This window comes from Odontomachus brunneus, unplaced genomic scaffold (assembly GCF_010583005.1).
Source record: "Odontomachus brunneus isolate Ranch 3 - 2012 unplaced genomic scaffold, Obru_v1 Obru_scaffold_172, whole genome shotgun sequence".
In the NCBI taxonomy this organism is placed as follows: domain Eukaryota; kingdom Metazoa; phylum Arthropoda; class Insecta; order Hymenoptera; family Formicidae; genus Odontomachus; species Odontomachus brunneus.
Window position 1 is genome coordinate 86,932 of NW_022639622.1, and position 15,182 is coordinate 102,113.

Here is a 15,182-nt window from a genome sequence, read left to right on the forward strand (position 1 = left end):
AAATATCATACTAAGAATCATTGATAATTACTTATTTTCAGTATTAAAAATACTGGATAATAAGTAATTATCAATGATTCTTAGTATGATATTTCTATAAGGGTAGTTTTTTAAATATTATGATTTTCTCACAGTAATCCCTTATAGAAATATCATACAAAGAATCATTGATTAATTACTTATTTTCAGTATTAAAAATACTGGATAATAAGTAATTATCAATGATTCTTAGTATGATATTTCTATAAGGGTAGTTTTTTAAATATTATGATTTTCTCACAGTAATCCCTTATAGAAATATCATACAAAGAATCATTGATTAATTACTTATTTTCAGTATTAAAAATACTGGATAATAAGTAATTATCAATGATTCTTAGTATGATATTTCTATAAGGGTAGTTTTTTAAATATTATGATTTTCTCACAGTAATCCCTTATAGAAATATCATACAAAGAATCATTGATTAATTACTTATTTTCAGTATTAAAAATACTGGATAATAAGTAATTATCAATGATTCTTAGTATGATATTTCTATAAGGGTAGTTTTTTAAATATTATGATTTTCTCACAGTAATCCCTTATAGAAATATCATACAAAGAATCATTGATTAATTACTTATTTTCAGTATTGAAAGTACAGTATTTAGTAATATTCTGTGATTCAAATACAGCTTTTAGTACTGAAGTATTTCAATATTTAATGTTACAATTCCTACCTTATGATTGATTTCAATACTTAAATATTGATATGTAATACTTCGTCCAGTGATAAAATACTTACGCAAAACATTGTCAATATTTAAATACTAATATATAATACTTTGCTAAGTGATGAAATATTTACGCAAAGTACTATTAAGATTAAAAATATTAACCCAGACAGCATACAACACAGAAGCTTGCAGCAACATTGCTACAACGTTGCAAAATTGCATATTGCAGTGCAATGTTGCAGAGACTTTGCAGTGACATTAATTTGCAATATTACTTTAGCAATATTGCAGTAATATTTAAAAAAAATATTACGAATATAATATAGTTTATTTAGTTACTACTTATTTTTGTTACTTGTATTTCAAATTTAGTAATGTTTAACATTAATAATATTTATAGAATAGTACTTAAAATAGCACTCGTTAATGGCAATCATTAATTTGTCTTATTGCATATTCTTTATACTTCTTATACCGTTTTTTCGGAGAAAATACTTTCTTTAGATTTAATATTCGTACTTGTTTAATTTTGTGGTTTTTTTTATTTCATTACAATATTATATTCTTAAACGAAATATCATTTTTTAAAATGTTGAAAATAAAACTTTTATTTCGTTCAAGGAAACCATGTCATTTGATGAAACAACACTATTGTTTTAAATAATATTTTTTAAAAGTTTCTCTCAAAATTTAGTAATTCGATTTGTTTAATTTGGATTTTTTTGGATTTTTTAATTTTTTTTTGTTGGATTAATCATTAAACATTTTGTTAAAAATGTAAAAGAAATATAACTGGTTCACTACTTTACATTAATATTCATCGCATACCCTTATAGAAATATCATACTAAGAATCATTGATAATTACTTATTTTCAGTATTAAAAATACTGGATAAACGACTACCTCGAGACCTTACTTCGCATCTCTCTGTTGTACAAGAGCACCCTGTTAATTACGGCCACGAATTTAAATGGGATAATGTTAAAGTTTTGCATAAGGAATATCTATTTTATAAAAGAATGATTGCAGAGATGATTTTTATAAAAATGCAGACGCATGGACTGAATTCTCATACTGACACTGAGAATTTAGAAAAATGTTACAACATGTTACTCGGTTTGACTTAGATCGTATTTCGTTTGCGGTTATGAAGTAAATATAAATACTGGATTCTGTATTGTTTGCGGCATTCGGAGGTACACGTTCATAGGCGTAACATCTCACCGGAACTCTCTGGCCTTTATCGAGGTAGATATCATTATTTTGTTTTTCCCTCACATTAGGGTTGGTTGCTCTATCTGAATACGTTTTTTAGATAATCATACCACAGCATCTTAGTACGTGCGATGGAGTGACCATTCTCGGAATAAATTGCCGGTAGCTTCCGAAAATGAAACATTTCATTGTGTAAATGATATATTATGTTTGTGCTTCCGAATCCCGTAGACAAAAAAACTTGTAGCGACAATTCTGTAACAACCAATGTTAACACTAACTTTTGCGATTTTTTATTTTTTGCGACACTATAACATTACTTGTAATCACTGAAGAGGGTCTGTGAAATGAGACCGAAACGCGTATGATATTTAATAAAATTTGTTCTCATGGCGAGATTGTGTCACTATGTTTTAATAGTTTATAATAGCACTATACAACTTGTGCGTGAACTCTAATTGTCCTTAGGTTAATGTTGATATACTCAAGAAGAGATTTTTAGTTATATTAGTTAAAATTTAAAGAATCTGCTTTTTATGTACACCTTAATATTTAAAATGTCCAAGTTCAACGTATAAATCGTTGAACGGTTAAATCGTTCAGATTTAATGACATAACAACATTAAAAAAAATAATAAGATGAGAAATTGTATGAAAAATTATGAGAACAATTTTTACTAGGGATGATATATATACGCCTTTAAATGGCCATTTAACCGTTGTACTATTCTTGTACTCGTTATTTCTCTATTATTGTTGCTTTTTTATAAAAAATGTGTAATATAATTTTAAAATGTAAACATTGTTTTTTATTGTGTATATGTGTACAATTATTGCACAATATAATTATCTTGACTCCTCTGCAGCAGTTTTACATAGTGTGTATGTGAAACTGCCCCATTTAATAACGTACATATTGCCCTTGATAGAATTAAATAGCCTATCTAGGAAAAAGAATCTGCATGCAATCTGTCGTCAGTCTGTCGTCAGAGTCTGTCGACAGGCTCTGCGCGTAGTCTGTCACCAATCTGTCGTCAGAGACTGCTAAAACAGTTTCTGTGTGCAGTCTGTTGCCATTCTGTCAACAGACACTGTTGACAGATTCTGCGTAAAATCTGCTCGCGTAAGTTTGGCAATCTGGGTGAGTGTATATCAGTTGGACACGGGGCAATTGGACACAGTCCAATCACAAGTCGCTGTTCCAAGGGACCCTACAAATGTCTCTAATCACACGGTGCTGTGATTGGCTGTGTCCAAATGCACCGTGTCTAAGTGCACTGCTCCTATCTGGGTTAGTAATATTCCAGCATTATTTCTGTTATATTCCCTGGTAATATTGCAATGAAAATATAATATTGCTGTGATATTTCTGCGAAATTACGTGCTGTGTGGGAAGTACTATAAGCAAGCTTGAAATTCAGTGTATGTTATTTCGACGAAGTGTAAACAACTTTTTTTTTCATAGTGTTAAACATGTCGAGTTTTGTGCCAAAAAAGAGTATTTGCGGGGAATTTTACTGCATTACTTTATTTTTAAAAAATCTGCAACTGAAGCACACAGAATTCTTGTTGAGACTTACGGCGACCATGCTCTGCCGGAAACAACATGCAGAGATTGGTAGACGCTTCAAAAATAATGATTTTAATATTGAAGATAAAGAACGTTCTGGTGCGCCGAAAAAGTTTGAAGACGAAGAATTGGGGGCATTACTTCATGAAGACTCACATCAGACGGTAGCTGAACTTGCAGAATCATTAGGAGTTGGTCACACAACAGTTTTGAAACGTTTGAATGTATTAGGAATGATTCAAAAGCAAGGATATTGGGTGCCGTACGAGTTGAAGCCGAGAGACGTCAAACGGCGTCTTTTCACATGTGAACAGCTGTTTCAACGTTAGAAAATCCTTTTACAAATTTCCGATAATAAGAACAAAATCCAAGAAAACTTCGTAACTGCTTTTTATTTTGAGGAATCGGCCAATCAGCGACAGCAGAAATCTTTTCAGGATCCGTAGAAACACCTTTATCAGAAATAACATGACCTAAAGGAAAAGGAAAGATTTTTTGCATCGTATCGTGACTGGTGATGAAAAGTTGATACACTACGATAACCCAAAGCGTAGAAGATCGTGGGGTAAGCCCGGCCATGCATCAACATCGTCGGCAAAGCCGAATATCCATGGTTCGAAGCTTCTGCTCTGCATTTAGTGGGATCGACTTGGTGTAGTTTATTATGAGCTGCTCAAACCGAACGAAACCATCACGGGAAATTGCTATCGACTACAACTGATGCGTTTGAGCCGAGCATTGAAAGAAAACGGCCGCTATACGAGCAGAGACACGACAAAGTGATTTTGCAACATGACAACGCTCGGCCACATTGCACAACCGGTGAAAACCTACTTGAAAACGCTTAAATGGGAAGTCCTACCCCACTCGTCGTATTCACCAGACATTGCCCCTTTTGGTTATTATTTGTTCCGATCGATGGCACATGGCCTGGCTGAGCAGCACTTCCATTCTTATGAAGATGCCAAAAAATGGATCGACTCTTGGATAGCCTCAAAAAACGTGTCATTTTTCCGACCTGGAATTCAAATGCTGCCAGAAAGATAGGAAAAGTAGTGGCTAGCGATGGACAATACTTTCAGTGACATGTTTTTTCGACTTTTTTTAAATAAAGCATTAATTTTCACGAAAAATCAGCGAGAACTTATTGAAGGTCTTAATATTTTCAATAAAGATTTTGATACTTTTTTATGTATATCAAATATTTATATTATATTTATATAATATTTTGAAGAAATAATTCGAAATAAATATTTATCATAAATATTGTGTGGTGTCTGAGAAACCCACTACTTTCTGCACACCAAAGAACCGTATATACTAAAGATTCATACTTAAGGTTCCTATACATTCGAAACTCAGGCTTCAATTTTTCGGCAGCCGCTTGGATTGGGATGCTAAAAGTTGCCAGCACGATTCTGTTTGCAACTTAAATTAAAGAACGGTCAAGATTTACGCCGTCTGCAGCTTGATATGCGCAACTGGATATACAGAAGGATTAAATTATGCATCGGATGCATCGGGTTGTATCTGTTGCAAATAAAAGAACGTACTCTAGGTGTAATAAGGTTTAAACCTTAAGAAATTGATCAATCACAGTCAAATTGAGGAAAATAATCGACTGTAATTGATCAATTTCTTAATGCAGGATTCTCACCGCGTTCGATGTTCGACGTACGACGTACGATATCCAATAAAAGAATAGCTTTCCAATGGAGAATTGAATCCTCTATTAGAAAGCTGTTCTCCTATTGGATATCTGACATTGGACGCGATGTGAATCCTGCATAAGGCTTAAAGCTTACTACACTTATTGTGGCTCGGGACTAATGCCTCTTGCACACAGAACGCAGTAATACTTGCCGCGTGGCGGAAGTTCGCGTAACAGCCAATCAATATACTGCTTTCCGTAATAACCTTCTAGCTCTTACGGAAAAACAACGTATTGATTGGCTGTCGCGCGGACTTCTGCCGCGCGGCAAGCATTACCGCGTCCTGTTTGCAGGAGCCATAAATCTGAGATCCCACTGAGCGCGTCACGCGTCGTGTCGTCTATCTACGTCACGAGTTAACCAATCAAATCCTCTAATTGGAATGACGCGACGCGCGACGCACGACACGCTTATTCTAATAGAACTAGTTTATTACAATTACAATTTTGGCTGCGTTCCGAAATTCACTGCCAGTACTGAAATTCTATAGTTCATGTCACATATACTATAGAATTTCAGCATTGGCAGTGAATTTCGGAACGCAGCCTTTATTATATTTTATCAGGGGTGCTTTTCAATTGCAATATCCCTAGATACTTTCATGCACACGGCGACACAAGTTGGGTGTTTCTGATAATGGGTGCTTTCCAGTTGCATACACTGTGTTACACAAAACCAGTTTATTGTTTGCATATTATCTTACAAGATATTTTAGATAATATGTGACCAATAAACTGATTTTGTGTACGTGTATGTCAAGATGTGTTAAGCAACTGGAAAGCACCCAATACCTCTTCGAGTCATTTCCTTAGAGCAGAAATAAGTTATAAACATCACCATCTACTACTATTATGTGATTCATGACAACCTAAAGCTACCTAAGGGCTATCGCACACAAATTGACATAATTGCATATGCATAGCATAAGATCGTATGGACCAATAAGCATCGAATATTAAGCATCGAACACCAATATGGCGACTTAATACTCGATACTCATTGGTACATACGGTCTTATGCTATGCATATGCAGTTATGTCAATTTGTGTGCGACAGCCCTAATGCTGTCTCACGACTGCAAGCAATGGATTAAACAGAACAATATCGTGACAAATACACGAGATAATAATTTTGTAAAATTGTATTATTAATTATAAAATCATCTGGTGTTGTTTTCTAATAAAATTTTATTTATTCTTAATTAAAGTTATATAATCATTAAAATATATGTAATCATTAAAATATTTTTCAAATATTATTTTAAAGTAAAAAGTCACACTGTTTTAACCTATTTGCAAGTATTGTTTTTCTACGACTCGTGCAGGTACAAGTCCACAATAAATTATGCCATTAAGGTATATTGATGACAAAACAAGATAGATTTGTTTGCACAGTTTGTTTTAAATTGTATGTAATTCTACAAACGTTCTTTAATGCTACTATTTTTTAACATTATTTGAGTTATTTCTTTTATATAAGTATTCTTTTATCACTTATTTGGTGAAGATGATAACGTCCAACCTCCACGGGAATATCATATAAAGATCCCACATTTAAAAAAAAAAAATTGTCGTAGCATATTTATTGACAAAAGAATTTGAAATTTTGCTGTACTATAATTATTTATTGTTTTAAGTTTATATAAATGTTCTTGCATTATATGTTTTGATTACAATTAACTATATTAACATTATTAAAATAGATTTTAAATCTATCTTTTGTCATCAATATACCCTAATGGCATTTAATTTATTGTGGACTTGCACCTGCACGAGTCATGTAACAACACTTGCAAAAAAACAATACTTGCAAATAGGTTAAAACAGTGTGACTTTTTACTTTAGGATAATATTTGAAAAATATAATATATATTTTAATGCTTATATAACTTTAATTAAGAATAAATAAAATTTTATTAGAAAACAACACCAGATAATTTTATAATCAATAATACAATTTTACAAAATTATTATCTCATGTATTTGTCATGGTATTGTTCTGCCTAACCTACTGCTTGCAGTCGTGAGACAGCATTAGGTAGCTTTGGGTTGTCATGAATCACATAATAGTAGATGGTGATTTCTGTAACTTATTTCTGCTTTAGGGAAATGACACGGAGAGGTTTTATCGGAAACACCGGGTGGGATCCGATTCACCACGATACGACGATTGGACACAGATTGTAATGATTGGTTTGACCTAGTAATTCACTAGATAATTTTTTTCATCGGTTGGTTGTGTCCAATCGTACCGTCAATCGGGACGCTCTCAGAAATACCCAATGGGTACTTTCCAGTTTCAATATCCCTAGACACTTTCATGCATGCGGCGACACCGCCGCAATTTCATTCCAATTGTCGTAATCGTCGACGCAACACTTCACATCTGTACTCAGTTCGAGGGCTACGGGAGCATCCCGATTGACCACGGTACGATTGGACACAACCAACCGATGAAAATAATTATCTAGTGAATTACTAGGTCGAACCAATCATTACAATCTGTGTCCAATCGTATCGTGGTCAATCGGGTCCCACCCGAGGACTACTAGTAGTCGGCTGCGTAACTAGTGTTTTCTAGTGACAATTAAAATTAATAAGCATTGCGGCTTGAGAAGAAATTGGCATTTGCAACGTGAAGTGAATAGTATCTTTTTTATTATTTAGATCTTATTATTTATTATTAAAAAATACCAAGGTATGGGCATGTTGAAAAATAATCCTAACCCTATCCGACATACATACACATTAGTACACACTTTGTTCCAATTGAATCGTGCACAACGTTACACATTGTGCATTTCTATGTACGTATATGTCAAGAAATGTTAAGCAATTGAAAAGCACCCAATTTGGCGTCAGATTTTGTCATCAAGCTTTGTTAACAAAACCCAAGCATATTGCGGACGCAGATGGCATCGGATTTGCCGTCAAGTTTTGGTCATATTTGGTGTCAATTTGGTACCAAATTGTTTGCTGGGTAACGACAAAGCAGTCGCACGCAATGTTGGTGACATAATTCCACCAATTAACAAATGAATCGAGTTTCTTACCGACAAGTCCAGGCGATGCATCAGAGCTAATTTATCGAGCGCGTACTGGTCGAAAGATTCCTTGCCCGACACCCATTTACTCGCCTCAATTTTGCCCATTGCCTTATGGAAAGGAATCTCTCGATCAAATATACGTTCAATTTCCCGCCTCACGCTGATCCAAGATTCGATCACCAATCCCGGTTGGGTGTCGTACCATCGTCGTGCCGGACCCACAAGACAACTTGACACTGCTAAAAGCGTAGCACTGTCCGACGTTCCGTGGACTCTGGCCACATGGTCCACCCGTTGTATTCAAGCGCGGAAATTTTCAGAATCGGAACCTCCAAATTCCGGTATTTGAGAAGCTAACGCATTTACTGATACCGAAGGCATCAAAACTTATGCGTGACGAGACGGCAACACTAGGTAATCCCTCTGCGACAAACCCGATAACGAACTCGATCTGCCCGCCAACTGGTCCGCGCCCTTGCAGCCGTTATGGCTCCTGCACACAGGACAGCAGACGAAGCAGCAGCATGAGCAGTTTTTGAATCAACAACGACAAATTTTAAACGATTGGCACAGGTATTGACCACGACTCGACAGGTTCCGGCGAGTTCAGCGCAGACCGTAATAGCTCCTGCACACAAGACGCGGTAATGCTTGTCGCGCGGCGGAAGTTCGCGCGACAGCCAATCAATATGCTGCTTTCCGTAATAACTTCTTAGCTCTTAGAGCTAAGTCGTTGTGCACGACTCAATTGGAACAAAGTGTGTACTAATGTGTATGTATGTCGGATAGGGTTAGGATTATTTTTCAACATGCCCATACCTTGGTATTTTTTAATAATAAATAATAAGATCTAAATAATAAAAAAGATACTATTCACTTCACGTTGCAAATGCCAATTTCTTCTCAAGCCGCAATGCTTATTAATTTTAATTGTCACTAGAAAACACTAGTTACGCAGCCGACTACTAGTAGTTTTCGGATACCTGTGCCAATCGTTCAAAATTTTGTCGTTGTTGATTCAAAAACTGCTCATGCTGCTGCTTCGTCTGCTCCTTCAGACTATGCTGAAACAGCATTATTTGCTGCTGCACCCCCTCAGTTACCATAGTCAGCAGTTGTTGTAACGCCCTGGACGAAAATGTTTGTTCCTTTGCCTCTGTCCTCCGACTCGATCCCACACTCTTCGCGGCACTAGGAAGTCCTATTATACGTGTTGTATCGCAGTGACCTCCAATATATCCCACTTCTGAAAGGATGCAACCTCGGGAATAGAACAAAAGAATTGATGGCTCAACGGATTATTTAAATCTAAACGACAGGAATATCAAAAGATAATAAATTTCGGCAACTGTTCGAGATCATTGGCTAGACACGATGTATTTTAACAACAAAGAAATACAAAACTAGTACAATTATAATATCGACTATTTCGCTTCTTATTAATAATCTTTTATCGACAACGACTAATTTGAGAGAGCTTTTTGTTTAAGTCCTCCATGCCTACTTAAACCCTCGAAACTCTCCTTCCATCTTCTCCTTCCTTGCGGACTCGCTCGCCATCTATACACAGACTCCTCGTATGGTACTATATGCTTGTTGTCGTCATTTCCGTCTCTTAAGCTGGTGGCACATAGAAAAACTTAAGCAGTAAGACGTAAGCAGTAAGCGAATCAGCCAATCACAGTCGTTGATTCTTGGACCTAAGAAGAATCAATGACTGTGATTGGTCAATTTGCTTACTGCTTACGTTTTACTGCTTAAGTTTTTTTTGTGTGCCACTAGCCTTACATGGGGTGCGTTCAGATTCTTCACCCGGGTGCACTCTATTACTAGAAATACTATAGTATATGTCACATATACTATAGTACTTCTAGTAATAGAATACACCCAGATGTGGAATCTGAATGCAGCACTGTTCGAAAACATTTAGTGTGACTCGGTGTGCACTCGTATGAGATCGTCTGGAAACGGAGAGAGAGGCACACCGTGTACTACAAAACCACTCGATGAAGCTGGTGAATTACTAGTAACCTACGTTATATGGTCTGTTCTTTTCAGCTGCACTGCTGAATTAGTGCAATAAGTTAGAGTTAGAGAAAAGATGAAGCTGTAAAAAACAAACCAATAACCTTTTCGTTTTTGCGTTATTTTACGGTACAAAAACAGAAAACACCTCTAGTTTACACTAAAAATCACACTGGGTGCTTTCCAGTTGCGTACACTGTGTTACACAAAACCAGCTTATTGGTTGCATATTATCTTACAAAATATTTTAGATAATATGTAACCAATAAACTGGTTTTGTGTACAAGATGTGTTAAGCAATTAGAAAGCACTAGAGATGCCCGATTTTGAATCGATTCGATTCTTTCCTCAAAAATAGGCTTATTCATGTTGTTGCACTTTTCGCACTTTTCGTATTTAAAACTAGACAGAAGTATATTGGAATGTTTCGAAGAAGCAAAAACGAGACAACCAACTCGATTGTTTCTTCCAAGCGTCTGATTAAGCGTCCATCTCTTTTTAAAAACGAAAAGTATGAAACATGCATGCAGCACGAACAACTCTTTTCCCCTAAATTTGTTAGGGAAAGAATCGAATCGATTAAAAATCGGGCATCTCTAGAAAGCACCCACTGTAAAGCCCGTATCAGACTACGGATTAAGATTGAGATTGAAAATTGGCCAATCAGAGCAATGTTCACCAAATTTGAGCTTAGTAAATTTTGCTCTGATTGGCTAAATTTCAATTAAATCTCAATCCTAATCTATAGTCTCATACGGGCTTAAAGCGTTCGGAAACACTCAACACACGAATGCACACGGTATCCCCACTACTTTCCCACTGAAATCACGAAAACACACGAGAGATTGATGTTTCCGAACGCAGCCTAATAGAATAACTATCAATACAACTACACACGTACCAATGCACACTCATCCCAGTAAGCAAGTAATATTAAATTAACATTTAGAAACGTTGTCTTCATATTGTCTCAATGTTCCAAGCATTGCTTGAACATTTTTTAATAATATTGCATTTATATTTTTCACATATTGTGATGATTTTTCTGAATGTTTTAAAAACATTACAAAAAATATATTTTTAAATGTTATTTTAACATTTATTCGAGATCAATGCGACATCCTAAAGATATTTCTGTCGATTAAAATGTTATGACAACCTTATTTCAACATTATTGAAACTTCCAAATCGTGGTCAAAATATGTTCATAATGATGTTTGATACAATATTAAACACTACATATTTGATAATATTACAAGTTCTTTGATATTATTGCAGCAACGTTGTATTAATGATTTCTTGCTTTCTGGGACATATGGTTATATATAAATGCTTATACAGTTAAAAAAGCAATTTGTGTACTGTAGATAAAGGTTCGGTTAGAACCTTTAATAGCAACTTTCTAATGGCACTAGAAAAAAACTGTCCATTTTTTCACTTTTTGTTGAATATTTTTTATCAGCACCTCATAAACTACAAAATATCATAGTATTAATTCGATTAACGACTTTTTTCATATGATTAGTGCAGGGTCCTTTTTATTGGACATTTCTCCTTGGATTATCAAAAATGAGCTCTCCTGCACTGAACAGCCTTTCCACGTCTCGTGATATTTTTATGGCATGATTAACTTCAAGATAATTGAATTAAAAGTTAATAGTTACAGATAAAATGTAATTAAGTTAAAAGTTAAGAGTGTAAAAATGTAACCAAGTTAAAGCCATTTAACTTTTTAACTAGTTACCCAACCCTGGTTTTATGTTAATGTTCAGGAAAAATGTATATAATTAGAAAATATTAATAACCAAAATTACACTAAATGTTAAATTTATTATACTGATTATAAATTGTATACATTGTACCTAGCACAAATTAATTTTTTTTATCATAGATATAATAAAAGTAGACCAAACACCCCTTAAACTTTGGCAGTGAAGATCAAGTAGAAAGAGATAGATAAGATTAGATAGAAAAAGATAGAAGGGGAAGACTGTAATTTTTCTCTTTCTAAAAGTGCGATGAAAGAGACAAATTTAACTGTTCGTCTTTTGTTTTTTTTAATTAGGTCTCATTAGACCTGATTTTCAAACCTCGCACCTTATATTCGCCTAATGTTATTATTTTTGTTTTTCACTCAACAATAGAAACACTTGATTGAAGAAAAACAAAGTTACTAATTATATTATATACTATATCGTACATACATACGTTGAATCTTACAATATATCTCAAATAAAAATTACCTATATCATTGTACATTATATATATATATATATATATATATATATATATATATATATGTATATATATATATATATATTTTTTTTTTTCATATTTATTTACAACAATCAACAATTTACAAAATAATTAGTCTTATGTTCTTTCTAATATTATATTTTCTAGTATAAGATTAATATTTTGCTTGTTGTAAGAGATGTTTGTTTAATGTATTAATTTTCTATTGAACAGAGAATTTGTGTCTTAAAAATTGTTTTCTATTTAATGTATTTTATTTGAAAATTTTTCTTATGAAAAATAAATTTACTTTTTATTTTTGTTTTTGTATGCGTGCACTCACATGTGTACATATGGGTGGATATCTATTAAAATTATATATAAATTATTAAAACATCTGTACATATGTGTGTGTGTATATATATACATACACACACACACATGTATCCATATGCAATTATATTGGAAATATACTTTGAAATTAGTTTAAATAACAAACAAATTAAACAAATTCATATGATGTATAAAGTCAAATTGCATACATCAAATTATACATGTTTTTCTTAAGCGAATTTAAAAAGTCTATTTCTTGTCTTCTAATCTTCAACATTGTTTTAATTAAAATTATTCCTCTGTACTAAAGTTCTATGAGATTAACTTCTCTTGTTATTGTATTTAATATAGGTGATGACACAACTGATGTTGTAAATGAACGTACATGAGATCTAAAAGTAGAAGCAGGTTCCCAAGCTTCATCTCGTACAATACCTTGATTTCTAGGATACATTAGTAATGGATCTTTGCCAGTTTTTTTGCATAATCGTTCTTGAAGTGTAATTAATTGAGATCTCCAATATCCATAGCTTGCATGTTTAAGTGCAGTAATCCATTGTTCTACATAAGATTCTGATCGACCACTTAACACATGCCGTTTCTCGTGATCATCGTAGAATGAGATGCTAAGTGCAAATGCTCCTTCAGATGAAGTATCTATATTAATGTTATAATTCTCCAAAATAATAACACCAGCAGGTTGTCTTCTATCAATTTGTCCTAACTCATTGATGTTGAAATAAAATAACAAATTGTACTTCAACTTAAACCATTTTTCTTTAAATACTGGAAATAAAATATGAATTTTAATATTATATACATAAATGTATGTGATTTTGTTATATACACACAAAGACACACACACACATTATGTATGTATATATGTGTGTGTGTATACATATATATATATGTATATATATATATATATATATATATATATATATATATATATATATATACACACAATATATATATATATTTTTAATGTTTCTCAATTTATACGATAACTTTATGGAATATATGTATGCGTATTAAAAGTGGATAGTTCAAATAATAATGAAATATTTCTCTGATAAATATCGATGAATAGTATACAAACAACAAAAAAATCTATAATTCAAATAAATATGTTTAGTGACTAGTGACGAATAACAGGTTAAGTTGATTTATCGTGTTACGTAAAGGACGTTTATAATTACATCCATCTTCAACTTACCTGACTTATGGGCTCGCTTGTGATTTAGACGTCCTTCGAAGTCGGCAGGACCAAAACTCGCTTCTGCGATCTCTTTATCGTTAAATCTCATTCTGATCCAAAATCTGAATATACAATCATCGCATCAAACTGCTACTGCTACAATGTCATATATTACTTGTATTTGCACCTATAGTCATATTAATCGATTCAATTTTAAATAAGCTTACAGTTTACGTTAATCAACATAACGCATGTTCAAAGAAAAAATACATACTTACATTAATTGATAATTACAAACATTGCAATGATTCATGGATTGTAGTTTATAATGGTAAATATTTAAGGATATTAATTTTTCAATGTTAGTAAATAAATATAATTAATCTACTCGCGTTTTTATGTATAGAAGATCTTGAAAATTAAAATTTTTAATCAAAAAAGTTTCTAAATGAAGATATATTTGAGGTTAAGAAATCTGTCATAGTGAACTATAGAACAAAGAATATAAAAGGAATAATCCATTTGGAGCTATGAACGCTTCGAAACGCGCAATACTATAGGCCTGGTTTACATCGTGCATTTTGGTCTGTTCTTTTCAGCTGCACTGCTGAACTGGTGCAATGGTTAGACTATGAGTGCGTTCCGAGTTGCGCATGAAGCGCGCATTTCCTATAATATACGTAACATTAACTATAGATAAATGCGCGCATATGCGTAACACGGAACGCGGCCTACATTTTCCCGAAAAGTGGAGGAGATAGTATTGGTACGAACGAAAACCTCTAGACGATATAATTTTAATTTCTGTACATTAGTAACACTATTTAAGTAGTGAGTCTGTTAGTTTGTAAAACCTTTTATGCCCAATTTCTTCAACTCCGGTTAACTTTAACGGGAGCGTCCAGATGCGCATATTGACAACGGACACAGCCAACCACAACGCCGTATGCCTAGAGATATTCTAGAGACTATAAACAACGACATATGATGGGATGTGTCTGTTTGTCAATGTGCGCATCTGGGACTCACTCACTAGAGATGCCCGATTCTTAATCGATTCGATTCTTTCCCTAACAAATTTAGGGAAAAAGAGTTGTTCGTACTGCTTGCATGTTTCATATTTTTCG

General features: G+C 33.6%; 1 protein-coding gene across 3 annotated transcripts; it reads right to left on the reverse strand.

Annotated features, from left to right (window-relative positions):
- Positions 1 to 13,026: 13,026 nt before the first annotated feature.
- On the reverse strand, positions 13,027 to 14,569 carry LOC116851352 (pleckstrin homology domain-containing family J member 1-like). 3 transcript variants are annotated; one of them, XM_032830683.1, is made up of 3 exons: positions 14,334 to 14,569; positions 14,074 to 14,211; positions 13,027 to 13,643 (listed from the first exon to the last, which is right to left on the reverse strand). In XM_032830683.1, the coding sequence occupies exons 2-3, from the start codon at positions 14,162 to 14,164 to the stop codon at positions 13,162 to 13,164; spliced, it is 573 nt and encodes a 190-aa protein (XP_032686574.1). In that variant the 5' UTR covers positions 14,165 to 14,211; positions 14,334 to 14,569; the 3' UTR covers positions 13,027 to 13,161. The 3 variants fall into 3 exon arrangements, with proteins under 3 accessions (XP_032686574.1, XP_032686573.1, XP_032686575.1); XM_032830682.1 differs by having other exon boundaries at positions 14,074 to 14,242; XM_032830684.1 differs by having other exon boundaries at positions 14,074 to 14,242; positions 14,330 to 14,569.
- Positions 14,570 to 15,182: the final 613 nt, after the last annotated feature.